Here is a 24,388-nt window from a genome sequence, read left to right as displayed (position 1 = left end):
TGACTTGTCCTTGAAGTAGAATTTCCACTGTTTTCCCAGTCATTTGCTTGCTCCTCTGGTTATGTATGGAAAGATGCCTAGCCATCAAATCTTCCATCTGGTCCTTCCTGAACATGGTGGATTGGTGGAAATCTGATGAGCATAACCTGAATAAGCATGTGAATGGCTTAATGTATTGCTGCTCTTTTCAGGCTTCGAAGGTGGTTGGACCAACTCAGCAAACATTGGAAAGCAGCATGTCTGGCATACCAACTTCTGCTTCCCATTTACCTTCTGAAAGTGAAAAGCAGCAACAAATACAGCCGAAGGTGTATAATCCAGAGACTCTAACTACAATCCAAACGCAGGACATTTCCCAGCCTGGTAGCTTTTCAGCAGTCTCTACTCCAGGTCAGCTGCAGAACAGTGACACATTATTGCAGCAAGCTGCACAGTTCCAAACGAGAGATTCCCAAACCAGAGAAGTTTTGCAATCAGATGGCACGGTTGTCACTCTGTCACAATTAACTGATGGATCACAGACACAACAGTCTACGCTATCAGAACCAGCACAGGCATTACAGCAACAAATTTCATCAAGTATTTTCTCATCAGCAAGTGGTGTGAGTCAGTTACAGAACACAATACAGCAACTGCAAGCTGGAAATTTTCCAACTAACACTGCCACAGGCAGCAATAGAAATGTTGACTTGGTGCAGCAGGTACTGGAAGCTCAACAGCAGTTATCTTCTGTTCTATTTTCTGGGTCAGAGAGCAATGAGGATGTTCAAGATCAGCTAAATGCAGATATCTTTCAGCAAGTCAGTCAGATACAAAATCCTGGGATATTTTCCTCATCAGAGACGGCTGTCCATTCCAGACCAGAGAACCTTTTGCCTGGAAGAGGTGAAAATGTTCATTCACAGCCTGAAAATGCATTGTCCAATCAGCAGCAGCAGCAACAGCAGCAGCAGCAGGCGATGGAGACTTCCGCAGCAATGGTGATAGGAATCCAGCAAAATATTTGCCAGGCTGCCACGCAGATGCAGTCTGATTTGTTCTCTTCAACAACTTCAGGGAACGGAGCCCTCCAACAGTCACCTGTTTACCAGCAGGCTTCACATATAATGAGTGGGTTGTCAACAAGCGAAGACATGCAAATGCAGTGTGAATTATTCTCTTCATCTCCCGGTGTTTCTGGAAGTGAGACTACTCCGACTGCTCAGCAGCAGGTCTCTAACAATGGGCCCAATATGTTTCAGGCATCAAGTTCTGCAGATGGAGAGGAAGCTTCAGGACAGAGTAAACAGATACAAAATTCTGTATTTCAGACCATGGTTCAAATGCAGCACAGTGGAGAAAGTCAGCCTCAAGTTAATCTCTTTTCATCTACAAAAAACATGATGTCTGTTCAGGCAAGTGGAGCTCAACAACAAGGGGGTGGTCTGTTCCAGCAGGGTGGAGAAATCATGTCTATTCAGCCAGCAAACTTTATGCAGCAGTCTGCACACTCACAAGCTCAGCTTTTCCATTCTCAGAACCCTATTGGTGATACTCAGAATATGCCACAGGAAACACAAGGCTCCATTTTTCACAGTCCAAATTCCATTGTCCACAACCAGACCAGTACTAATTCCTCCGACCAATTGCAGCCTCCAATGTTCCACTCACAGAGCACCATGGGCGTATTACAGAGCTCTTCAGTTCCTCAAGACCAGCAGTCTGCCAACATGTTCCTTTCCCAGAGTTCAATAAGCAACCCAGCATCTCAAGAGGAACAGATGTCGTTCTTTACAAGCCCGAATTCCATTTCTCCTCTTCAGGCAGCAACAAACACTGAGCAACCAACTTCCTTCCAGCAGCAGACACAGATATCTCACATCCAGAGTTCTATGCTTCCCCAAGAACAGCCGCAGACTCAGCCTGCTCAGCAAGGTTTGTTTCAGCCTCAAGTGTCAATGGGCTCCATCCAGTCCAGTTCAATCCCCCAGAACCAACAAGGAGCTATCTTCCAGCCCCAGCATTCGATAGTTGCAATTCAGAGTAGTCCTCCGTCTCAAGAGCAGCCGCAGCAGCAGCAGCAGAACATGATGTTCAGCAATCAAAGTGCAATGAGTACCATTGCTTCTCAAAAACAAAACATGATTTTCAACCCGAACCAAAACCCGGTTACTAATCAGGAGCAACAAGGCCAGTCCATTTTTCATCCGCAGACGAACATGGCGCCGATGAACCAGGAGCAGCAGCCCATGCAGTTCCAGAGTCAAACCACAGTGTCTTCTCTACAGAATCCTGGGTCCAACCAGGCCGAAGCACAGCAGCCAGCCATCTTCCATAACTCGCCCCAAATTCAGTTGGTCCAAGGGTCACCAAGTTCTCAAGAGCAGCAGGTCACCCTCTTCATCTCCTCAGCTTCCATGTCTGCCTTGCAGAACAGTATGAGCCAGCAAGAGCTACAGCAGTCTCCTATGTTCTCTTCCCAAAACAGCATGGCAGGAATGCAAGGAACTGCTTCTCCTCCACAGCAGCAAGCTTCTTTATTTCACAACGCAGCAGGAGGTGCTATCAACCAGCTGCAGAATTCTCCTGCTTCATCTCAGCAAACTTCAGGAATATTCCTGTTTGGCATTCAGAACAGTAAGTGGTAGATGCCTAATTCAGAGTGTAATGTTTAGAAGAGCTACTAATTGGAGTCCACGAGACAATGATTGTTCAATTCTGTATTTACTTTTCAAAAACTCCTGAGATAAGTAATGTAGCAGTACAGCTGAGGGTGTATGTATGTATTCCTGTGGCTCATGTTGCTCTTAGCAGTGTAAGAGAACTCTTAGCTTAAATACCTGTTGGTTTCTTACACTTAGAATTAGTATGCAACAGAAACAACCTAGAATTTTATGTATATCTATATAGAAATATAGATATAAAATATAATACTGACAATAGATATACAAATAAAATACATATACAACTGCAAAAAAAAACAAACAAATTTTCTCTTAAGACAGCTCCACTAATCTTTCTCTTACCGTATTTGGTTTTCAAAATTTCTGCAATTACTTTTTCCACGTGTTGTTGAAGAAAATGAAAGATTTTTGAAGCTGCATAGTTCAGATAAGTGTCTGTTGAAGTGTATTTGAAACTCCCTTAACTTTATAAGTCTGCATTTTCCTGTATCTCATCTCTGAATCCAGCCTTTAGTGTAAATTCCTTGGGATACAGATCACTTCATCTGTCTGTAGAGGGCTGTGCATTCCTGACCTGAAAAATACACAGCTGTAATTTATAAAGACAAAGCGTGGGCATACCCAATACTTCTCTGAGCTGCACATCTTGTTTTTTGTCTAGCTATAGATTGTTTATATATATATATATATATATATATTGCTTATATGTATATATTAATATATTGCTATATAATAGGGTATTAATAGGTATAACACAGAGTCCATAAGACAGTCTGTATACCTTGAGCTTGTACTTTGAGGGAGTGGTAAGCAACAGTGATCATGTGAACGAAACTGCCTGTAACCTTCTATAGAATTTATAGTCAATATGGATATGTATAAAGAGTTCGGCTAATTTACTACGTGTTAACATAATTTAAATGGTCCTTTTGTTCTTCACTTGCTAATTAACAGACTGTGGCCAGTTGCTACCTTCTGGACCAGCGGCACTGCCAGATGAGTTGATGGCTATAAGCCAGCCAGGTCAGCCACAGGGTGAGGGACAAGCAGCAGTGCCAACGCTTCTCTCCCAGCAGCTACCTGAGACTTCTCCTCTACCTTCAGCTATGGCACCCAATCAGAATATTGAGAAAATAGATGATCTGCTTGTGTCACTGCAAAACCAGGGGAACAACATGGCTGGCTCGTTTTAGTTAGGTAAGTAAGTAATGTGTTTGGGTTTACAGGTTCTTTCCTGCCACGCACGATTTGTTCAGCAAGTTTTCCCCATGACTGTATCACCGTGCTTTAGGAGGTCAGCTACAATATCAGCAATGCTGAATTAAGAGTACAGTATCAGTGGTTACAATGAAGAATGATTTAAAACAGTCAAAGGTCAGAATTTCTGTGAAACAGTTGGCTGAGACAGGTTTATTGTTCGATTTCTGTGTGTTTTGTCATCTGCTATCCAGTTCTTTATTAGGAAGGAGCGAGTGAATCTAACAGCTTGACAGATAAAAGCATTATAAAATATGGTTGCAGGTGAAAACTTAAGGCTTATTGGGTAACACACCTCAGGTCTGTACTGTTCTGAAGTTGCCTTCTGGGTTACAATAATGTAACGTGAAAACAAGTTTCTGTAGAATATGGTGGGTATTGTGTGTCCCGTGGTGAGCCTGTTAAAAACGAGCTGAGAGGATTGGCTCTTTCGAGGAAACATTCTGCTCTTAGAAGATGCCTTTTTCAGAGAGGTGAAAGAGGCTTTGACTACGAACGAGTACTGAGAACAGTGGGACTCTGGAATCTAGTATTGTCCACAGTATGTAACTTGGCGTTAGAAAAGCTGGTTGACACCCTAAATCTCCCAGAAGCTTCACTGAAGTGAAACTGTTTTGAGAGAAGTTATGAACGTGAGTGGAAGGGAAGTAACCCTGCTGTTTGAATGAGTGCTGCGTTCTGACAGTTCTCATAGTATCATGTCTGCTTGTGAAGGACACTTTCAAGCTACTTAGAAGTAAGAGGATGACTTTCGTTAATTGTCTTTTTTTGCTTGCCTTTTTCCCTGCAGAAATTCAGTGAAGAAAGAGGTGATGACTTCGTAGATCCTTTCAGACCTTGTGACTCTGGATTAGGCAGCGTGGAACTGATTGCTCCTGTCAAAAAGTGGCCCTCTTCTCTAAAGAGCACATATGTGGCCAATTGCAGTGTCTAGCACCTAAGGCTGTGATTGTAGTATTTGAGATTCAAGATTCATAGTGCCAATAATGCTGAAAAGCTATGCTTTGTTTTACTCGGGCATGGGATCGTACTGTTACCTGACTCTTAATGCCCTCTAAGAGTGGGATGCTCTTTGAATTTGAAGCATATCTGGTCAGTTATTATTGTTGTTAGAAGGTAATACATGTTACCATGTTTACTTTTTCCTCCTCTTCCTTCTTCACATCCCCTCTTTTGGTTAGAAAAGCTAGTGAAGCAGAACCATCAAATACCCGTGACATGAGCCATGACTCATAGCTATCAGTAAGTGAAGGGATTGCATGTTTTACAGATAAGAGGGAGAGCTAATACTGTGATTTATTAATTGCAGTAGGTGGCAATGAAAATATTGATACTTCTCATAAACAAGCAGAGAACTGCTTGCTACTGTAGATAGCCAGACAGAGGTGGGTGCTTCCCATCTGAGAATGTGATAACGGTTTTCTGTGTCTCTTACATGTACCTGTACATAGAGTAAGGGTTTGGTGGCTCTAACAAAATGAAGAAATGAAGGGGAACTTTTAATTAAATTATACTCTAAAAATCTTGTCCTCTTAAATACCTTCCACTGGAAAGGAACATTCTGCCTGGCTAAGGAAGCAGCTCCTTTTGTGTCTCTCGCTCTGACCGTATGGGTCAGATCTTGTTAAAGCTGCATTATCCATTTTCAAACCAGTCTTCTCCCTTTTGTTATTTCCATGTTTTTCCCTCTCTCTTCCTCAGTTTCACATTGTGTTTTTAAAAATGTTGTAGATATCTACTGGCTTTAAAGATCAGAAGCAGCTTTTAGGAATCCACGGCACCTACGCTTGTGGTATTAAATTGCTTAGTCAGTAGAAGCTCTGAGAAATAAGGATTAAGAAAAGAGGAAACAATTTTTCCACTTCCCTCTAAATGCAAGAAACCCCCTTAACCAGCCATTTTCCAGTTCTTGCTGTTGTAAATCTCCAGTTTGACTTTACTCCAAGGAGGGGGCAAATTACAGAATTTTTATGCGTTCTTGAAAATTTCACGTCATCCTGAGCTGTTGCGTTTTTGTACCAGATTGAGCTCATTGCAAACTCAGTGTTTTGTTTTTTTTTTTTCCTACTGACAGTCCCCCAAGTATAGCTTCTAGATCGTCATATTTCAGTGAAAAAAATCTACTTGTTACAGAATGTAAAGACAACCCACTCCAAACCATGCAGTTGTGTTGTGAGGCATGTGAATTTCCCGGGTGCTCCGACTGTCCAGAAGGTTTTGTGATATCTCACTACAGCCTCGTCCCGATACTTGTTCCTTCTCCTTCTGCACGTAGAAAGCTGTTAGCGCAGCTAGAGCCGAACAGCTGTCATGTATGGCTATTATGCCTCGGTATAGTGTAGCTGGTATCACGTCATTTTTCATTTTTGTTATTTTAAATAACAAAGAGTAGTCTGTAAATGGTTTTTAAGTAACTCTAGTCTGTTTACTGTGTTTTTTCCCTAACTCGTGTGCTTAGTTGAGCCGTGTAGAGTTTTTGTTTGTTTTAATGTTGTTTCCTGTGTGTCAGTCTGTCATAACTTTCTTTTCTCTTTCTGTCTCTCTCTTTCTCTCTCTCATTGAGAGGCATTGAATTACGTTTTCAGTAGTAAGGCTTCTTGCCGATATGAAGGGAACTTTTCAGAAAGAGACCTGCTCTGGGTCATTTAATTTTGAATACAGTTTTCAATCGTTCAAGTTTTGGATGGTTTATATCTAATGTGTGTTTCATTTTTTTGGAAAGCTATATTTTGTATTTAGGAAATGGTATACTATTTTGCTATTTGTACTGAGTGAGTACATTGGCATAAATATAAAAATTTATATATATACATATATATAAAATATTCTTTTTGCCACACATTTTTGTGGTAAATTTGTGAGTTTGTCTGATGTTCTACCACAACGTGGCGTCTGATAACAGTGGGGGTGGGGTGGGGTTTGTTATGTCTTTATTGAGTATTTAAGTACTTTTTGCAACATAAATAACTTGTTCATCTCTCGCCATTCCATCAGGCAATTTATTGTTCCAACTGGCTATGAGAAGCTTCACTGTGTGTTTTGGTGTGTCTGTCACTCAGCAATACAGTCTAGTAAGGAAACCTGTAGGCATTTAGGCATGTGTAAAATAATGGGATTTCATTCAGAATGAGCCATTCAGCTTTTATCCACTATCATTGTCTATTTAATATTTTATTATTAGTGCCTCTATGTTTTAACTTTTAATTTATGATTACGCTCAAATGTTTAAAATTTTAATCATGAAAAAAAGAATTCCCTGCTTCTTACTGTCCAGAGCTGCTTTATAACCCCAAACCATACTTTTTCTTCCTGTGATTTTTATTTTTTTTCCTACTAAGAGAAAACGTTAACAAAATCCTGTTATGGTTCACGATATGAAAACGGCAATCTTGCAGAATTGACTAAATGCTGTATGAGGATGTGTAGAAGACTAATTATGGACCGAAACAACTTGCAGGTGGTTGGGGAAGTCAGTAGCCAGTTTCTCAAAAGCGAACTGGTGGCTGTCGCAGGATTGCAGTCCCAGGACAAACTGTCGGGTGTCATCTGGGGCCTTCATACACAGAAGTAATAGGAATGATAAATCCACTCGTATGCTGCTTTAGTTTGTTCTATTGTTTTGAAGGGGTGTATCCTCATGTTGAAGTGCTGTTGGTCAGTGCCAAGTCACCAGGGACCAATTCTTCGTTTAATAAGATGGGTGTCCAAAAGAGAACTTTATACCAAGACTGCTACAGCTCCAGGGGAAGGGTATGTTGGAATTGCGTGCGTATTTTAGGCTGCTTATTAAAAAAAAAAAAAAAAAAGAAAAAGAAAAAAAAAAAGGGCTGTGCTATCATATTTTTCACTTCTGGATAACATTTCTTGTGTTTAAATTTATCTTGTTCCATTTTAGGTCAATGTTTAAATGTACAACACTTTGAACATGTGATTTGGTTACAAAAAGTATTTGTCTTATGAATGAAAAGATTGCTCAGTGGTTGATTAGTGCTTGAACTGCTGCTTGCAGCCAGCTGTTAGGAGGGATAAAGAGAGAGGTTTGATAAGCCAGTAAAGAACTCAAGGACGGCTTGCAGGATTTCATGGCAGAAAGGCATGAGAACAGTGTGAGCCACATCTGTATTTTATCAGTCCTAAACATGTACTTTCATGATTAACTAGTTGATATTGATAATTGGAGCTTATTCTGCATTTCTAATCCCTTTGTTTACTCTCCTGCATGTTCACACTGGTGTGCCTGTTAGGCTGCGAGCAGGTGGAGTGCTTGCCTGCAGAGCTGAGGGAGAGTGGTGCTCAGGTCTAACCCATTCTTGTTAAGAAAGCGAGGAGATGCTGAGACTTTTGGTCTCTAAATTTTAAGCTCCTGACATAAAGGAGAACCTGCTATCATATCCACAAGCAGCAGTTAAGTGTAAAAGATACTGCCAGATGGAAAATTAAAAGCTAGAACTCGGATGGGTTTTCTGTGTGTTGTCTTCTCTGCTGCTCGAGCTCCCTCGTAAGAGTCGTTCTCTGCCCCTCCACGTTAAACGTGGGCTCTGCAGCTGCGTCTGCCCCTAAAGCACCAACGACCTGCTCGCTGCTCGGTGTCTGCGGTACGTGACGGTTTGTGGGACGGTGATTTCTTGGCACAGATTAAAATCTGTGGAGACCTCTCTGCTAACCACCAGTTGTGACTTCTCGTCTGCTTGTGAGTTGTTAAGAATAATTAAAAAATATTCATATGAAGTAGTGAAGTATTCAGGGAAGTAGTCACGGCACCTGTCTGAAGTTCAGAACTGTTTGGACTGTGCACTTAGTCTAAAATTTTGGGTTGTGCGGTGCCAGGAGTTGGACTCGATGATCCTTTCCAACTCGGGATATTCTATGATTCCATGAATAACGTAATACACAAAATTCTTAGCTAAACATCTCCTCTGGCAGGAAGTTACTGGTGCTTTGTTGCTTAATTAGCAAGTCCACATTTTGATATTAATTGCCTCTTCACTGCTTATTCTTTCAGCACTTACTCAAGCCAAATGCTTTGCTTTTTAACATAAAAATAGTTGAAGAACCAATTTCAGCCTTACAGTTTCAAAGTAGATGTTTAATCATCAACCATTCTAATTATTGGCAGGGTGATTATTTTCAATTTAATTTTACGATAGAATAAAACATCAACAGTTGAACATTTGTAAATTCGGCTTTTTTTAGAACTGGAAATACTGAGGACCTGGGCAGCTGTGTTCACGGGCATTCCCCTCATTTAGGTAAGGGGATCAAAATGGAAAATCTGGTGAGTTCTGATTTAGGATCTAGTTTCTGAAAAGAAGACTTGCCTGAACAGATTTTCCACTCCTATTATCTCTGCAGAGTCTTCAGAAAGAATACCAAACAAGTGAGAAGCTCGCATTCATCTTAAAACGTAGCTTAAATCCGAAAGGTTTCTGTTGGGCTGGAGCTGCATGGAGCTGCTGCCAAGCGCCTGTGCGTGCAGGCATGCACATGCACCTTCACCAAGAGCTGCTAGGGGCTTTTGCTGACAGTTGGGTAACTTTTTCAGAGTTACAGGAGAGGAGTGTGAAGGATTGTGGACATTTCTGAGTGATAGGAGCGAGGAGAAGGAATTGCTTTGCATGCTCTGAACCGGAGGTCAGAAGTGAGAGGAGAACTTGCAGGCTGGTGACTGATGGATGCCAGGTAGGAACGCAGCAGTCCCCTGGGGGTACACCCAGCTGCATCCATCCCTCTGGGCACTCGCAGGCTGAGTGTCGAGGGCAGAGGATCCCTGTTTGAAATGTGATCACCCTGAGCACGGGGCTGTGAGGAGAGGCTTACACAGGAGAGGCTTTTCCTTTCGCCTCTAGGTGTGTAAATACGCAATGCCTGTATATGCTAGGGTTGTACATATGTATATAGAGGAGTCCTATCTATTACAAGTAGTGGTAGACATGCATAGAATATTATTAATATTTACATTTTTATAAACCTGAAATAATATTAATTTTCCTTCGTATGAGTTCATCTACCGAGGTTTTTGTAGTAGCTCATTAATAGTTGTCTAAACGCCTTCGAGTACTGGATGTGTGTTGCTTCAGAAACTTGCCCTGCTCTTGAACTTCACTAATGTCCGTGGGGTTAAAGTGACTGTTTAAAACAGCTGTACACTTTTGTATTTTTATATATTTTTATTAATAGTTGCAAACACGATGTAACCAAGCAGTAGAACTGACAGCTTTGGTTAGGGCTCTGCCCACTGGATGGGCTCAGCAGCAGCGCTCACTTTCTGCGTCCATCTGCTCCTCTGCCAGCTTTCCCCAAGTGACTTGGCAAATGTCGGTGCTGAGGGCAGTTCCCTTTCTGAGTATCCTAGCAGCCCGTACAGACACGGAGTAGTGGTGTTTGTGCTGCTCGGTAGGAGCTGGGCTGACACGAGCAGTTCTTTCCCGGTGCGGGTCATTCATCGTTCTTGCTCAGCTGGGTTGCATTTGAATCAGGATGAGGAAATGTAATCTGCAGGTCATTCCTCTCCTGCTTGTCCTGATTCCTGCATGCAAGGGGAAGCATCTTCCATTCTGGTTTTGCTTTGTACTGAAGTAGCTGATGGCTAAAGCACTCCCTCCTTGAAACCGTGTGACAGCCCCCTCCCTGCTTGCTAGCCGTGAGGAACCCGGCCCCGACTTGTTCCGAGTTCCTACAGATTGTGTGAGCAATGGAACTCGAAGGAAATCCAGAATGTGAAACCAAGAGCACGCATTAGTCCACCGTGATTCTTCGTGCCAACCCAGGTGTATTGCACAGCAATTTGGCGTTGGGTTGATCAATAGGCACCGTAGCCTCGTTACAGGCGTTTTCAAAGCATCTCTGCCAAACCGAAAGCAAATGGGTGTATTTTTTAGCCTGATCTCCTCCACTTCTGGAGATGATCTTCTCTACTTCTTGCTATTGCAGTGTATGAAATTGCTTCTAACGTGCAGGCGTGCTGGGATGAGGGTGAGGACTGTGAGGATTTCCCTGCTTGCCATGGGATTCTCACCGAAATTCTCTTTTCAAGTGCTCAGTTCAGACTCCTACATTCCCACATCCAGCCACAGCCCTCTGTAAAATACTCTAATTATGTGCATTTTTTAGCAACGGGTCCTATATTCAGATAACATGCATTTTTTTAACTTCTTTTTAGTCCCTGGAGCTGCCCCTTGGTAAGGTGGGTGGAGGCCTGGCCTGAGCATCCCCTGCCCAGACAGGTCCCGTGCAGGAGCGTGGTGGCTCCGCGGGCTGGGAGAGCACAGCTGTCCCTGCTGGAAGGAGAGTGGCACTTCTAGGGATGGCAAAACTGGGAACCAGTTCCAGTGGCCTGCCTAAAAGACCCCAGTGTTCCCGAAGCTTTTTAATTCCAGACACTATTTGAGATGAGGCCATTTCAAATTTTAACATACACGCTTGTTGCTAATGAGTAAGCTCCAAAAAAGGTGAGGGCTTTCTACCTCTGTTAATGCCTGCGTCTTTCTTGAGTGGCTTTCCTGCCTTTCTGCCATGTTCTTCTGGAGTGCACTGATCAACTGCTGAGCTGCCTTTTCCATTGTCCTGCAATGTGAAAGTAGCACCAGATATTCCTTCGTGCATTTCTGTGTATATGGCTTTCGTAGATGGGATTTCAAAGCACTGATACCCAGTGTTTTCAGTTTGTTCTCTGAGGGGATATTTCATTTGCATCTATGTTTTTAGCTATCCTGTGATAACTTGTTAAATATTAAAAAAAATATTTTGCTTCTATTGGGACATTTGTATACTCGCAACTATATTTCTGTAAACAGCTGCAGTCAAGAATAAAACAATGAAAGTTTTCATTTTGCAGTGTAAAGTCTTGTTCTGCTTTCTTGGTTTGTGCAGTTTTTTTCCCCAAAGGCATCTTCCCTCTGCCAAGAGAAGGTGGCCATTGAGAGCGGAGTAAATCCCTCTGGTGACCCTGCGGCTGCCAGCTCAGGAAGCACGGGGAGGACAGGAGCGCGTGCAGGTTTGGGGTTTGGTGTATCCCACTCGAGCTGTTGCATAAGGAAAGGCAGCGTGGCATGCACACGCTTTGAAAAAAAAAAAAAAAACAAACAAAAACGAAACAACTTGCGGTGTTTCTTCTTGACTTTGCCTTAAGTCCAAGGTTGCCTACGTGGCTTACTACCCACGCCCCAGCTTTGTAACTTCAAAGCGTTCAAGGTTATTTTCATGGTCGGCCAGAGGTGGGATCCCCACCGAGGAGCCGATGGGGATGTGCTCAGCCTTCCCACAGCTCCAGCGGGGGCTCTCCAGAGGCGCCTGGGGATGCTGCCTCTGGCAGAAGGGTTTGTGCCCAGGCCTCAGTTCCCGTGTGTCTCGGCACAATCCCCCTGCAGCTGCATCCTCGCTGTGCTCATGTGGATGTGCCAGAGGTGACCCGGGGAGGCTGAGACCCAGCTGCGTCCCCCCACGAGAAAATATGCCTGGGTAAATGTGGTTACGTTCTTTGAGACAAGCTTGATAAGGATACTCGGTGGGGAAGGCAGTGCCAGCTTTCAGTTAGTTCCTTCTCAGTATTTTCCTCAGCAAAGCTGGAGAAGTAAAATTTGGCAGAAGTCGGGGCTTGTGCGGGGAGCAGCCTGGGCATGCAGCACCCTCCAGAAAAGTTGTTCAAGGGCAAAGGGGCGTTGAGTTGGAGCAAGGAGCGCGTGTGCCCCAAGAGCACAAGCACCTAAAAAACAACCTGGAGGGGTCTTGTTTGCCTTTTTGCTTGGTAAAATGGGCTTCCTGTGCTTACTGGACAGAAACGTTACAACAAGGGTAAAAAAAAAAACAAACACTGAACTTAGCCCAAGGGCAAAATGCGTTTTTGTGCCAGCCGTGCTCAAGCAGTGGAGCTCTGAGTGCCGAGCTGCGTGCTGCCAGCCCTGGGTAGGAGGGAACAAGCCTGGCTCGTGTACATTGACGTGGAAGGAAGGGGTGCGTTGCTGATAGGAGTTTACTATCTGTACTATATCTGTAGTTTACTCTCTGTTATTATTTTTAACGGTGTATCCAACCCTTCGGCTTCCAGCCCTGCTGCCCTACTCGGCTGGCTCTGTCCCTGCTGGGACCTGTGGGACCTGCACCCCCTCGGCCCCCCGAGCCCAGCTCTGGAGCCTCAGCACGGTCCCACGTGTGCTGCCCGTGCCCTGCCCTCGGCACGTTTCTTCCCCGTTGTGCCAGGTCCTCTGCCCACGCCAAGGATCCGTCCCCGTTCCCCCTGCTGCAGGGTCGTGGGGCCCAGCCCTGCTGCCAACACCGCGCAGCCCAGGACACCATGGGGCCGCTACCCCCTGCTTCCCCGGGAAGGACGGGAACGGGAAATTCAAAGGACACCAACACCGCCGCTGATTTCCAGGCTGCAGTTTATTGATTGTGTTCACACGGATGGTGGCGACCAAGGGCCATGCCGCAGCCCCCGGCACCCCGAGACTTCGCTTTTGAGGGATCTCGTGCCAGAAAATGACAGCAAAGGGACAGTGAAAAAAAGAGACAGAAAGATCACAACTGAATCATGGAATTGGAGGGGCTGGAAGGGACCTCGAAAGATGTCAGGTCCAAACCCCCAAGAGGAAGGGCTGGGCCACCACCATCGTGCCCCCCTGGCCCTGGCAGTGTGCTGGCCGCGGGGCCAGGCCTCGGCGGTGCCCCGAGGTGTCCGGCACCTGCTACGGGGCCTTGAGCTGCTGGCTGGGGGGAAAGGCCTTGCCCAGGTGCTGCCCCACCGTCAGCCCCTGCTTCTTCCCCTCCTGCTGCGCCAGCACCTCCTGCTTCAGCACGAAGCCGCGCTCCATGCTCATCTCGAACCAGCTGTTGGGGACGATGCTGAGGGGCTTCTCCTCCCAGATGGTAGCCAGGCGCTTCTGCCAGGCGCTCAGCATCTGTGCCCGTGCCTCGGGGGTCACGTAGCGCACGCTGTAGCAGATCTGAGGTGCCAGCACCTGGAAGCCGCAGAACTGCAGCATGCCCCGCTGCCAACGGGGCAGGGAGGTGTCAGTGCGGCCCCTCAGCTCCACGCCGGCCCCAGCCCCAGCCCGGCCCCAGCCCCGGCCCCGGCCCCGGCCCCACCTGCATGGGCCAGAGGAACACGTTCATGTCGCCGTTGATGCCCTTAGGGCTGTACGTGGACTCCATCCCGCTGGTGGTGAACGACAGCATGGCCTTCTTCTTCTGGAGACGGCAGGGGGGAAGGCACAGGGTGTAGGACCCACAGCAGGGGGCAAGGCCAGCACCTGGTGTCCCCCCCCAACCCCCAGCCCGGCCACCTACCTGGAAGGGCCCCTGCTCGTAGATGGTGGCCACGGAGTAGGCGAAGCCCTGGATGATGACGCGGTCGAACCAGCCCTTGAGGATGGCCGGCATCCCCAACCACTGCAGTGGGAACTGGGAGAGCACGCGGCGTTGAGGCTGGCAGCGAGCGCTGCCGCCTCCCCCGGCCCCCAAGGCAGATCCCCCCAACCCCAATCCCCCTCCCCAACCCAGCCCAGCGCCCGTCCAACAAGGAGAGCATTGCTCCCTGCGCCCGTGCCTGGAAGATGATCAGATCAGCTGCCTCGATCTTCTTCTGCTCGGCGACGATGTCGCTGCTGAGGCGTCCCTCCTTCCACGCCTCTCCCATCTCCGTCTCGTAGACGAAGTGCTCGGGGTTCTTGGGCGGCCCTGTGGGGAGCCGGGGGGTTAGGGGGGAGCCAGCGGGGGCACGGGGCTGGCAGGGACAATGGCTGTGGTCCTACCGGTGATGTCGCGCTGTGAGAGCACAGGATTGAACCCCATGGCGTAGAGGTCGGAGATGGTGACATCCCAGCCCTTGGCCCGCAGCGTGCTGGCAGCCACCTCTGCCATGGCGTGGTTGAAGGACGTCTTCTCAGAGTGCGCCAGCACAATCAGGGCCTTGCGTCCTGCGGGGAGGGGCAGCTCAGCACCCCCGCAGCAGGGCCCACAGAGCCCCCCATGGGGGCACCCACAGTGTCCTGCAGGCACCCGGGGGTGCCACATGGACACCACAAGGAGTCCCCCCATACCGATGTCCCCAGCCCCCAGATGCCTGCAGCTGCCACAGCAGCCCCACAGCCGCTGCCAGGCACGTTGCAGCAGGGCTCAGCAAGCAGGCTGTGCCATGCCATGTTGTGCTGTGCCGTGCCAACAGAAGTTGAAGCTCTGAGGCCACAAGGGCAGCAGTCAGTAGCACGCTTAATTGAGCCTTGCTCCCAATTAACGCTGCCAGCCAGGCTGCAGAGAAGGGAAAACGCCTGGGGCTGGGAGCATCACAGCCCCGGTGCTGCTCGCCAGCTGTGGGTGAGGCTGAGCCATCTCCTGCAGCCTTGGGGAGGATCCCGCTGGGTGCTGGTGCTGGTGCTGACCTACCTGCCATGGCCAGAGCTGCTCGTCTGCTGGTAGCGGAGCTGGAGCACTGCTTGTCACTGCGGGATGCCAGACTGGACTTTGCTCGGGGCAGGGCTGGATGGGTCCCTGGGAGGCTGGGTGAGCAGCCAGCGTGTGCAGCACCGTGACTCAGCTGCACCACCACCCAAAGGGGGGGGTAACACCTCGTGTCCCTGGCATGCCCAGTGCCGGGGGGCATGGTGCAGCACCAGGAGCAGCCAAACCTCCCCCTCTGTGCCACTTTCACTTCCCCCCGTTAGTGTCCCAGTGCTGGGGCCAGGGCCAGTCTCCTGGCTTGGGCTGGAATGGGGTTAATTTTCCTCATAGCGGCTGGTGTGGTGCCATGCTTTGGATTTAGGACAACAACAATGCTGGTTACGTAACCCATGGAGGCCGTCTCAGCTTCTCACACTGCCCTGCCAGCCGGGAGTGCACGAGGTGCTGGGAGGACACAGCTGGGACCGCTGACCCCAGCTGCTGGAAGGACACCCCAGCCTGTGGCCTTATTATTTCCCTTCGTTTGCCCTATTAAGCTGTCTTTATGTCAATCCCTGATTTTACTCCCCCTCCAATTCTCTCCCCTATCCCACTGGTGGGAAAACTGCTGCGTGGTGCTGACGCACCGGGGCCACCACAGCCGTGTGTGCAGAGGGACCCTTGGACACGTGTGGCCACGTCAGCACGTGTGGGGGGCACGTGGGGCAGTCGTGGCCGTGGTGCAGATGGCCGCTGAGCCCCTGCAAGGTCTGGGCTGGGTGTGTATGTTTGCATTTAAAATCTCATTTTCAGGGAGTGCCCCGAGCACAAACAACACCCGGGCACTGCCAATGCCACTCACCCCAACAACCCTGCCTCCCTTCCGCTAGAAATGAACGAGGCATGACGCTGCAGTTTTGTGTGTTTATTCTCAGCGCTGCGGGTTACTGGGGAGTCCGGGGAGAGCAAAAACCTCAGCACAACCCCTGCCCTCCACCAGCACCAAGGCTGCGGGCACTCCGGGTCAAAGCCTCCCCAAAGCAGAGACTTGGCACCCGTTGCTCTGCCCCTCAGGCACGCAGAGATGCTCAGAAGGAAAGGCCGGGCACCGGAGCTGCAGGCGGGTTGCCCTCCTGGTGCCACCAGGCACCGCGCAGTGCCCTGGCGGACGGCCCTGCCCTCCCAGCGCCCCGCGGAGGGCCCTGTCCTGCCCTTTACCTCCTCTTCACAAACTTCTTTGTCACGGCGTTGGGGTTCAGGCGCCTCCTGCCCGCACCCAGGGCCGCGTCGCGGATGTGCAGGTTGGCGGCGCGGCTGTAGATGTCGTTCTCTGCGAAGGGAGAGACCCCCGCGATGTAGTCGGGGTCGAAGACGTTGGTCTTCTGCCTGGCCTTGCGGGACAGCCGCTGCTGGGGGAAGGGCTGGTCTTCCACCAGGTGGGGGTTGTTGGCGTGCTTCCCTCCTTGTGGCGCTGGCAGCGGGTACTGCCAAGAGAAGGGAGGCTCTTAAAGTTGCTTCAGGAGCAGCTCTGGCTCAGAGAGACTTCGGAATAATGGCTAGCTTCTAGAGAAGGGCTCAGCAAATGAAACCCCAAAGTCCTTGGGTTAAGCAGAACAGCTGGAAGATGAGCATGGCTCTGTTTTGATGCTCTCTGGGGCCAAGAGTTCTCTCCACCCACTGGCTGCACGCTGCCCGGCTCAGCCCGTACTCACCCTGAGCCCTCGGGGGTTCAGCACCTTGGGGTTGCGGGAGAAGTGCATGTGGAGGCTGCCGTCCTCGCTGACGCTCACCGCAACCTTCTTCAGGGTCTTGTTACCGCAGTGAGGACAGAAAACCTTGGTCATGTCTGAGGTTGTCCTGGGAGACAGCGGGACAGAGGGACAGAGGGCATTTACTGCTCCCGAGGCCGCAGGACCCAGGTTCAGCAGGACCCGGAGCAGCCGCCCAGGCCCAGGGATCGCACACCCCGTGCCGTGGCGGCACAGCGCAGCACACGCGGCACTCACTTGAAGCAGCCGTGGCAGCGCAGGATGTGGCTCCTGGCCTGGCGGATCAGCATGCCGTTCACTGCCAGCACGTGGAGGCCCATCTGCAGCAGCACATTCTGCAGCGAGGGAGGAGAAAGGGGGCTGCCATCAGGGGGCTGCTGTCAGGGGGCACCCCAGAAGCCCCACCCTGCATCTGCCTGCCCGGGCAGCCAGAAAGGCCGAAGAAAGTGACCCTGACAGGCTTTGCAGAGGCTACTGCTGTGGAGAAGGCTGACAGCTCTTCATGTTAAAGGAGGCTGAAGCCAGCCCGCACCTCCCACCTCCCTCAGCACCCACCTGCATGGCGAAGTCAGTGGTGACGCAGCCGACCTGGATGTCAGCGGGCGCCGTGTCGCAGTGCCCCAGGTCCTGCTGGACCTGCTTGAGGTTGCTGGGCGTTATCCAGCCCTCGTCGTCGCTCTCCTCCTCATCCTCCTCCTCCTCTTCCTTGGCGCTGTCCCCATCCTCCGGGCTCCGGTGCTCCTCGGTGGTCTCTGGGCTCACGGAGATGGCGTGGGCTTCCTGGGGAGGAGGTGGATGTTGGGGCACGGCGCTGCCACGCAGAGGGGCTGGGCCGAGCCAGCCAGGAGGCAGGGCAGCAGGCACAGCGAGGAGCGGGACGCGGCAGCTCACCAGCAGCTCCTGCAGCTCATCCTCGATGCTGGGCAGAGGCGGCCTCCAGTAGAGGAAGGAGCCGAACTCGTTGCTCTCGGCGGGGTCCGGGCTCCTCTCGGGGCTGTGCTGCCGCCGGCCTTTCCCGGGGCGCTTGTGCTGCGGCGGGGCAGGGCGCGGGGGTGCCTCGACCCCGGGCTCTGCGGGGCTGCGTCCCCCTCCCTGGGGGGGCCCAAACCCCGTCCCCCCCCCACTCCCCCTCCTTGTGCCTTACCTTGCTGGGCAGGTGGAAGCCGGCGAGGTGCAGGGGGGCCTCGGGGTGCCTCAGGCTGGAGCTGAGCCGCACCTGGGGGGCAGCGCCTGGGCTCAGCGAGCCCCCAGCCCCCCCCACACCCCCTCACACCCCCCCCCCCAATATCCCGGTCCCGGTGGCGGTGCCGGTGCCTCACCTTGTCGGGGGGCTGCAGGCGGAGCCCGGCGGGCCCGGAGCAGTCAGCGTGCAGCTGGCAGGTGAGCGCCAGCACCTGCAGGTCGGCGGCCGACAGGCTGGGGAAATCCCCGGTGCGCTTGGCGAAGTCGGACACTGGGGGGGGGTCAGGGGGGTCGGGTCAGCTTCAGAGGGGGGGGCCCAGGGGGGGGGCCCAGCCCCGTCCCCTCCCCCCCGGTCCCCCCCCGCTCTCACCGAGCCTCACGAACTCAGCGCGGGGCCTGCGGAGGCGCAGCTCGTAGGGCAGCGCTGCCAGGCGGCGCCGGGTGGGCCGGTCGCGGATCTCGGCCAGCACCTCGGGCACGGTGTACACGCTCAGCGCCACGTCCTGAGGGGGGGCGGCGCCGTCACTCAGGGCCCGGAGCCCCCCCCCCATCCCCGGTGCCCCCCCCCCTCCCGTTCCCGCCCCCCCCCCACCTGCAGCGCGGCCCCGCACACGAAGGCCCCGGTGTCGGCCACGACGTGCGGCACGCGCGCCATCTCCGCGCGCCCCATGGCCCTCGCCGCCACCCGTAGCGCGGCCGCCGCGGGGCACGCCGGGAGATGTAGTCCCACCTCCCCCCTCCCTCCCGCTCAGAGCTGTGCTCCCCGCCGCGGGGCACGCTGGGAGTTGTAGTTCATCTCCCTGCCCTCCCCGCCCGCGCGGGGCACGCCGGGAGCGTGACGCGGTCAGGTGACGGGCAGGGTCACATGACGGCGGGCGCTGGAGCCGGAAGCGGGAGCGCAGCGGTGGCCGGTACCGGAGGGGGGGGCCCGGAGCGGGGGGGGGGGGCCCCGCGGGGCCGGGCAGGGCCGGGCCGGGACGAGGCGAACCGGGCCCCGCCGCACCGGCAGCGGCCGGGCTCAGAGCGGCGGCCTGGGGCTTACCCGGCCCCGCCGAGCCCCGGTGCCCCGGTACGGGGGGGGGCGGCCCGGGGGGAGCCCCCGAGGAGCCCCCGAGGAGCCCCCGAGCCTTGGGGCTGGGCCCGCACCGGGGGCTCCGGGGGCGGCTCCGCTCCGCTGCGCGCTGCGGGACGGCCCCGGGGGGAAGTCCCCGTGCGGGGGGGGCGCTGGGGACGGCCCCGGCGGGACGGGGCGGCCCCGGGACGGCCCCGGGGCTCGGTCACGGCGCGGCCGCTGCCCGGGGGGCTCGGGAAGGGCGCTGAGGGAGCGGGCGGTGGCGGGGGGCAGTCGGTGCCCCGAGGGGTGGCGCTGGGCCGGCCGCGGCTTCACCCGGTACCGGGAAGGCTGCGGAGAGCCCGGGCACGGCGGGGGGCGGCGGAGAGGAGCCGGCCCCGGAGTTGGTGCGGGGCAGCGGCTGCCTCGTGCCCCTGCGTGACCGCCCCGGGGCCTCGTGCTGCTGCGTGACCCCCGGCCTCGTGCTGCTGCCTCGTGCTTTGCCCTCAGCCCCCCGGCCCCGTGTGCTGCCCCTCAGCCCCCCGGCCCCCAGCGTGGGCGGCTGTGGAAGCGCCCCCCTGGCTGGGGCAGCACCCACGGAGCTCCAGAGCTTGGGGGCGGTGAGCAGGACCCCCCTGCCCCACATTTGGGGGCACTGCCCTTCCTCCCCCCTGCTCCATTGCAGCTCCGTGGTGTGTTTTGGGGAGCCCAGGACCAAATTTTGTGGGGTTTGGCTGCCTGGCACAGCCCTGGGAGGCCGCCCCGTGCTGCGAGCAGCCCCCGCTCCGCATCCCTCCCGAGGGACCCGTGGTGCCGCAGCCACGTGGGGTGCTCCGGGTGGGTGCCCCTGCTCCGCAGCACGTGGCAGGGCTCACAGCAGCGTGCCCTACGGGTGCTCTGCCACCGCTCTGTCCCCGTGGCTGTGCTCAGCAGCAGCTCCTGGGCTGTGGTGAGGCGGAGGAGCCCCAATGTGGTGCCTGAGGGCAGCTCCCGGGGTGCTGCTCGGGTCTCTGTCTCGCAGGGTGAGTGTTGCTGCCACCCACAGCGCGTGGCTGAGGCCAGGCAGGAGCAGGGGGGAGCCCCACGTTTTCCAGGGGGGGCCCTGCACTGACCCCACGCTGTGGGGGTGCCCGACAGGGACAGGTTTGGGCCTCAGCACGGCCCCGTCCGCGTGGCGGGAGCGGTGCTGAGCCCCGTGTCCCTCTGCTTGCAGCCTGGGGGTGATGCCATGGCCTCTGCCAGCTCCAGCAGGGCCAGGGCAGGGCCGCCCTGCGAGAAGTCCCAGCTCTCCGTCAAAGGTGAGTCTTGTCGGGGGGGGGGGCTGGGCCCGTGCGGGTGGGGGACCCCCGGGGGAGGCTGTGTGAGTGCAGTGGGGAAGCGCCGAGCTCCTGGGGCCTGCCCAGGGCTCTGCTTCCCCTCGGGACGTGGCTCCGGGGCCCTGTCGGTGCTCCCGTGGCCGCGAGGTGGCTCCAGACGCCGGGAGCTGGGTCCCCGCGCTGCCCGCGGCCCCTCGGAGCCTGGTGTGGCCGCCCCTGGGTGCCTGCGGAGCCCCTTTCCCTGCTGTGCCCGCAGGACGAGGGGAGGTTTCCTCAGCCCTGGGGGTTTCTCATCCACCTCCTGGGGTGGGAGCAGCCGGGCAGGGATGGGGGGCAGGGGGCTGCTATGGGGTAGGTGAAATTTGGGGCTGGGGGAAGGCAGCAACCAGGGCGGGCTCTGCACGGTGCTGCCAGCGGGAGGACGGCTTCCTGCTGCCCCCCCGAGCCCCCCTGGCAGGGATGGGGTGCAGGGGCCGTTGGGGGGGCTCCCTGCCCCATGCTGACCCTGCCCGGTGCCGTCCTCGTGCAGTGGTGTCGGTGAAGCCCAAGGCCCAGAGCCGGCAGCCGCGGCTGAGCTGCTACGTGGAGGTGGCGGGGGACGGGCTGCCCAGCGAGACCAAGAAGACGGGGAAGCAGATGGGGAGCTCGGAGCTGCTCTGGAACGAGATCCTCGTCCTGTAAGTCCCTGCCAGCCCCCGCTACGGGGCCGGGGGTCCCCCCGCTCCCTGGCACAGGCGTTGTGGGGACCCCCACGGCTCCTGGCTGCTTGGGTGTCCACGGGCTTGGCTGCCGTGCCCTTGGGGTGGGGGAATTGCTGCTGCCCCCTCCTGCTGCCCCTCGCTGAGCGGGATGAGGCTGCAGCCACGGCCCCGGTTTTGGTGTCCCCCCCCCCAGGAACGTCACGGCGCAGAGCCACCTGGACCTGAAGGTGTGGAGCTGCCACACGCTGAGGAACGAGCTGCTGGGCACCGCCTCCGTCAGCCTCTGGAACCTGCTCAAGAGCGGTGGGAAACGTACGTCCAGCCCCAAACCGCCTCCGCGTGGTGTCTGTCCCCCTGTGGGGTCCCCCCATGCTCTGTGTGCTTCCTGCAGCCCCCCTGCCCCGAGGGGCTCAGCCCCACGAGGGAACGAAGCACCCTTGGGTGCTGGGTGTGCTGGTAGCCAGCCCCCCACAGCTTTTGGGGGACCCCAACCCCTCTGCTCCCCGCTGACACCAGGGGGTGGCCGTGGCAGCCCCCAGATAAAGGCAGCCATTCAGGGCCAGGCTCTGGAAGCAGCCCCAGGGCTGGAGGCTCCCCGCGCTGCCCCTTCAAACCGAGTTCCCTGCTCCCAAAACACAGCCGTGGTGCTCTATGAGGCTGGCTCGGGCCCTGCCCTGCCCAACTTGGGGGGGGGTCCCGGCCCTGTCCTGCCCTGGGGGTGGCAGAGGCGGGGGTCCCCTTCCCAGGGGGGGCTCATCCTGCCTGGGGCCCAGCCCCGGGTGTGCTCCTGATCACTTTTTTCCCCCCCCCCGGCCATGCTGGAGCTGCCCCCGCCCTACCTGCCCGCGGCCGGGCACAATCGGCTCTTTCATGAGCGGGTGTCCCGGGGGGGCTGTGTGGAAACCGAGTGGAAAAGGAGCTGGCTGCTCTGCCTGCTCTGCCTGCTGCCTGCCGGGCACCAGAAAAAAACTGTCACATTTTTCCCTGACACCACGGGCCGGGAGGGAGGACTCTTAAAGCTGCAGGGCTGCCCTGCCGGGGAGCTGCTACCCCAGCCCCACATCTCCTCCTCCTCCTCTTCCTCCTCTCCTTCCTCTTCCTCCTCCTGTGCTCACTGCTGGCACCAGCCGCCCTGCAGGGCTGCACACGCGGTGCCCTGCTGCAGCCCGGGTGCCCCCAGCCCCTCGGGGACCCGATTTCTCTCCTGGCTGTGGGTTCTGTGAGGTTTTTTGTGAGGTGCTGATAGGGGAGCATGGCTGCAGCCCCCTGTTCCCGTAGCTTTAGGAATTGCTCTGGTGCTGCCCTCGTCCCCGCTGAGCGTGGCGGTGCCTGCAGGGCCCCTGCCTGCCAGGAGGAGCCGCGGCTCCCTGCCAGGCAGGCGGCACCTCAGGTGGAAGAGCCTCGGCTCGGGGCGCCTGGAAAAGGAGCTCAGCAGCAGGGAGAGCCCTGGGGAGCTCCTGTTCCTCGGGGGGTGCCATTTATCCTGGGAGCGTAGGGATTGTCCCTCCCCAAACCTCTGCGCCCTCCCTGCTCCGAGGACAGCCGGGGAAGGTTTCTTCTCCACGGGTTTCTTCCCAGGGCGCTGTGGCCGCAGCCTGGGGTCCCTGCTGGGGCTGCAGGAACAAACCCTTGTGAGCCCCCCGCCTGCTGGGCCCTGGGGGCTCCGAGGGACTGCATGGGGGGGGGTTTGGAGCCAGGAGGGTGGGGACTGAGGGCTGTCTGCCTGTCTGTCCGTCCGGCTGGCTGGAAGTCTTTCCGTCTTCCCAGGAGGAGAGGGAGCCACCCCGGCCAGGGTGTCCCCTCCCCGTGCTGGGACCTGCAGCAGGGGGTGCAGCTCCCAGAGCTCCTGGGGGGCTCCTCGGGCGCCACTCGGAGCCGTTTGGGGCTTTCTGCTGGGGTTATGTGGGGCTGTAAATCCTCCGGGTGGGAGCTGCTGCCACTGACTGGGAGCTCCGGGGCTGCGCGGGGCGCTGCGAGCAGCCAAACTGAGACCTTATTCAGGACCACATCGCCCCCGGCCCCCTCCCAAAATCCTAATAATCCCTCTGCCCCGCTGCCTGCCGGCGGGACACAGGCGGCCTTTGTGCTCGGCCCGTCAGGGGACCCTCTGTTGGTGCAGCAGCAATGTCCCTTTGTGCGTCCCGCGCGCCGGACGGGGACAGTGAATGGAAGGTTCTGCCCGTGTTTATTTTCTTTAAGAACAGCCGAAGGGGGTGGAGAGGGGGAGAAGGAGGCCGGCGGGGAGGGGGGAGGCTCGTGTTCGGAGCCACCTCGGCCTCGCTCCCCTGCTGCCGCCCCCCCCGGCTGGGAGCCCGCACAATGGGGGCTTGTGCGGCTCCGGCGGGGCGCTCACGGGGGGACCCCCGGCGGGTGCGGGCGCCGCTTCCGCGCGGCCCCGGGAGCAGGCACATTCCTCCGGCGCGGGGCAGCCGGGAGGAACAGGCCCTGGGTTTGTTCTGGCTTTTGGCTGCGCTCAGTAGCATCTCCTGTGTCGGGCTCTTAACGCGGTCTGTGGGAGCGGCTGCCCCTGGAGGCGCACAGAATAACACCTTTGTGCAGGCAGCCTTGGGCAGGAAGCCCCTGCTGGGGAGTGTGGGGCAGTGTGGGGCAGCGTGGGGCTCCGGCCCCCCGTGCTGTGCCCCCGTGAGCCCATCCTGCTCTGGGCACTAGGGACAGGACCCCCGAGGTGCTGGCACAAATCGTCCTTCGTCCCTGTCTCCACCACAGCCCCCAGGTGCTGGTTTTGGGGGGGCTGTTGGACGCCCAGCGTGGCGGAGACCTCTTGGAGGAGGGAGGCTGGAGGTTTGTGGTGCCCCCAGGGTGGTGCTGAGCTGGGAGAGGTGGCAGAGGGCGGGTGGCAGTGGCCGGCTGGGCCAAGCGGTGACTTCTAGGTGGCAGCAGCCGGCCACAACCCGTGTGTGGCTTCAGTGGCTCTGCTACCTCGGGGCTGGAAGCAGCCTGGAGCTGTCCCTGTGCCTGCGGGCAGCCCTTTGCCACCAGTTCGTGCCAACTTGGCTTCACTGGGGACCTCCGAGTCCCCCAGTTCCCCCCAGGGGGCACGGCAGCTTGGTACTGGGTG

At 55.2% G+C, this 24,388-nt stretch overlaps 4 protein-coding genes across 10 annotated transcripts in view; 2 read left to right on the top strand and 2 right to left on the bottom strand.

The window, feature by feature from the left end:
* NFAT5 (nuclear factor of activated T cells 5) overlaps positions 1-11,760 on the top strand; it is a 55,713-nt gene extending 43,953 nt beyond the window's left edge. For 4 of the 5 annotated variants that reach the window (XM_068693438.1, XM_068693436.1, XM_068693439.1 and 1 more), the window contains exons 12-14: positions 192-2,616; positions 3,618-3,860; positions 4,711-11,760. In XM_068693438.1, coding sequence (XP_068549539.1) covers positions 192-2,616; positions 3,618-3,856 — 2,664 coding nt within the window. In that variant the 3' untranslated portion in view covers positions 3,857-3,860; positions 4,711-11,760. The remainder of the gene's footprint in view (positions 1-191; positions 2,617-3,617; positions 3,861-4,710) is intronic. The other variant, XM_068693437.1, reaches the window with a different exon arrangement.
* A 1,520-nt stretch (positions 11,761-13,280) lies between these two features.
* Positions 13,281-15,458, bottom strand: NQO1 (NAD(P)H quinone dehydrogenase 1). Its single transcript, XM_068693448.1, has 6 exons — positions 15,297-15,458; positions 14,666-14,830; positions 14,461-14,591; positions 14,202-14,315; positions 14,001-14,102; positions 13,281-13,903 (listed from the first exon to the last, which is right to left on the bottom strand). The coding sequence occupies exons 1-6, from the start codon at positions 15,301-15,303 to the stop codon at positions 13,601-13,603; spliced, it is 822 nt and encodes a 273-aa protein (XP_068549549.1). The 5' UTR covers positions 15,304-15,458; the 3' UTR covers positions 13,281-13,600.
* A 742-nt stretch (positions 15,459-16,200) lies between these two features.
* On the bottom strand, positions 16,201-18,984 carry NOB1 (NIN1 (RPN12) binding protein 1 homolog). The gene is made up of 9 exons (XM_068693446.1): positions 18,834-18,984; positions 18,612-18,744; positions 18,379-18,512; positions 18,204-18,275; positions 17,951-18,088; positions 17,615-17,839; positions 17,297-17,394; positions 17,003-17,147; positions 16,201-16,774 (listed from the first exon to the last, which is right to left on the bottom strand). The coding sequence occupies exons 1-9, from the start codon at positions 18,909-18,911 to the stop codon at positions 16,505-16,507; spliced, it is 1,293 nt and encodes a 430-aa protein (XP_068549547.1). The 5' UTR covers positions 18,912-18,984; the 3' UTR covers positions 16,201-16,504.
* Positions 18,985-19,034: 50 nt separating this feature from the next.
* WWP2 (WW domain containing E3 ubiquitin protein ligase 2) overlaps positions 19,035-24,388 on the top strand; it is a 31,471-nt gene continuing 26,117 nt past the window's right edge. The window contains exons 1-4 of one of the 3 annotated variants that reach the window (XM_068693441.1): positions 19,035-19,152; positions 20,506-20,590; positions 21,138-21,285; positions 21,503-21,621. In XM_068693441.1, the coding sequence (XP_068549542.1) occupies positions 20,521-20,590; positions 21,138-21,285; positions 21,503-21,621 (337 nt within the window). In that variant the 5' untranslated portion in view covers positions 19,035-19,152; positions 20,506-20,520. Of the gene's footprint in view, positions 19,153-20,486; positions 20,591-21,137; positions 21,286-21,502; positions 21,622-24,388 lie in introns of those variants that run through there. The other 2 variants (XM_068693442.1, XM_068693443.1) reach the window with 2 other exon arrangements.

Source organism: Anas acuta, chromosome 10 (assembly GCF_963932015.1).
Source record: "Anas acuta chromosome 10, bAnaAcu1.1, whole genome shotgun sequence".
NCBI classification, from domain to species: domain Eukaryota; kingdom Metazoa; phylum Chordata; class Aves; order Anseriformes; family Anatidae; genus Anas; species Anas acuta.
The sequence above is the reverse complement of the archived record's forward strand: the minus strand, read 5'-3'. Positions and strand labels throughout refer to the sequence as shown.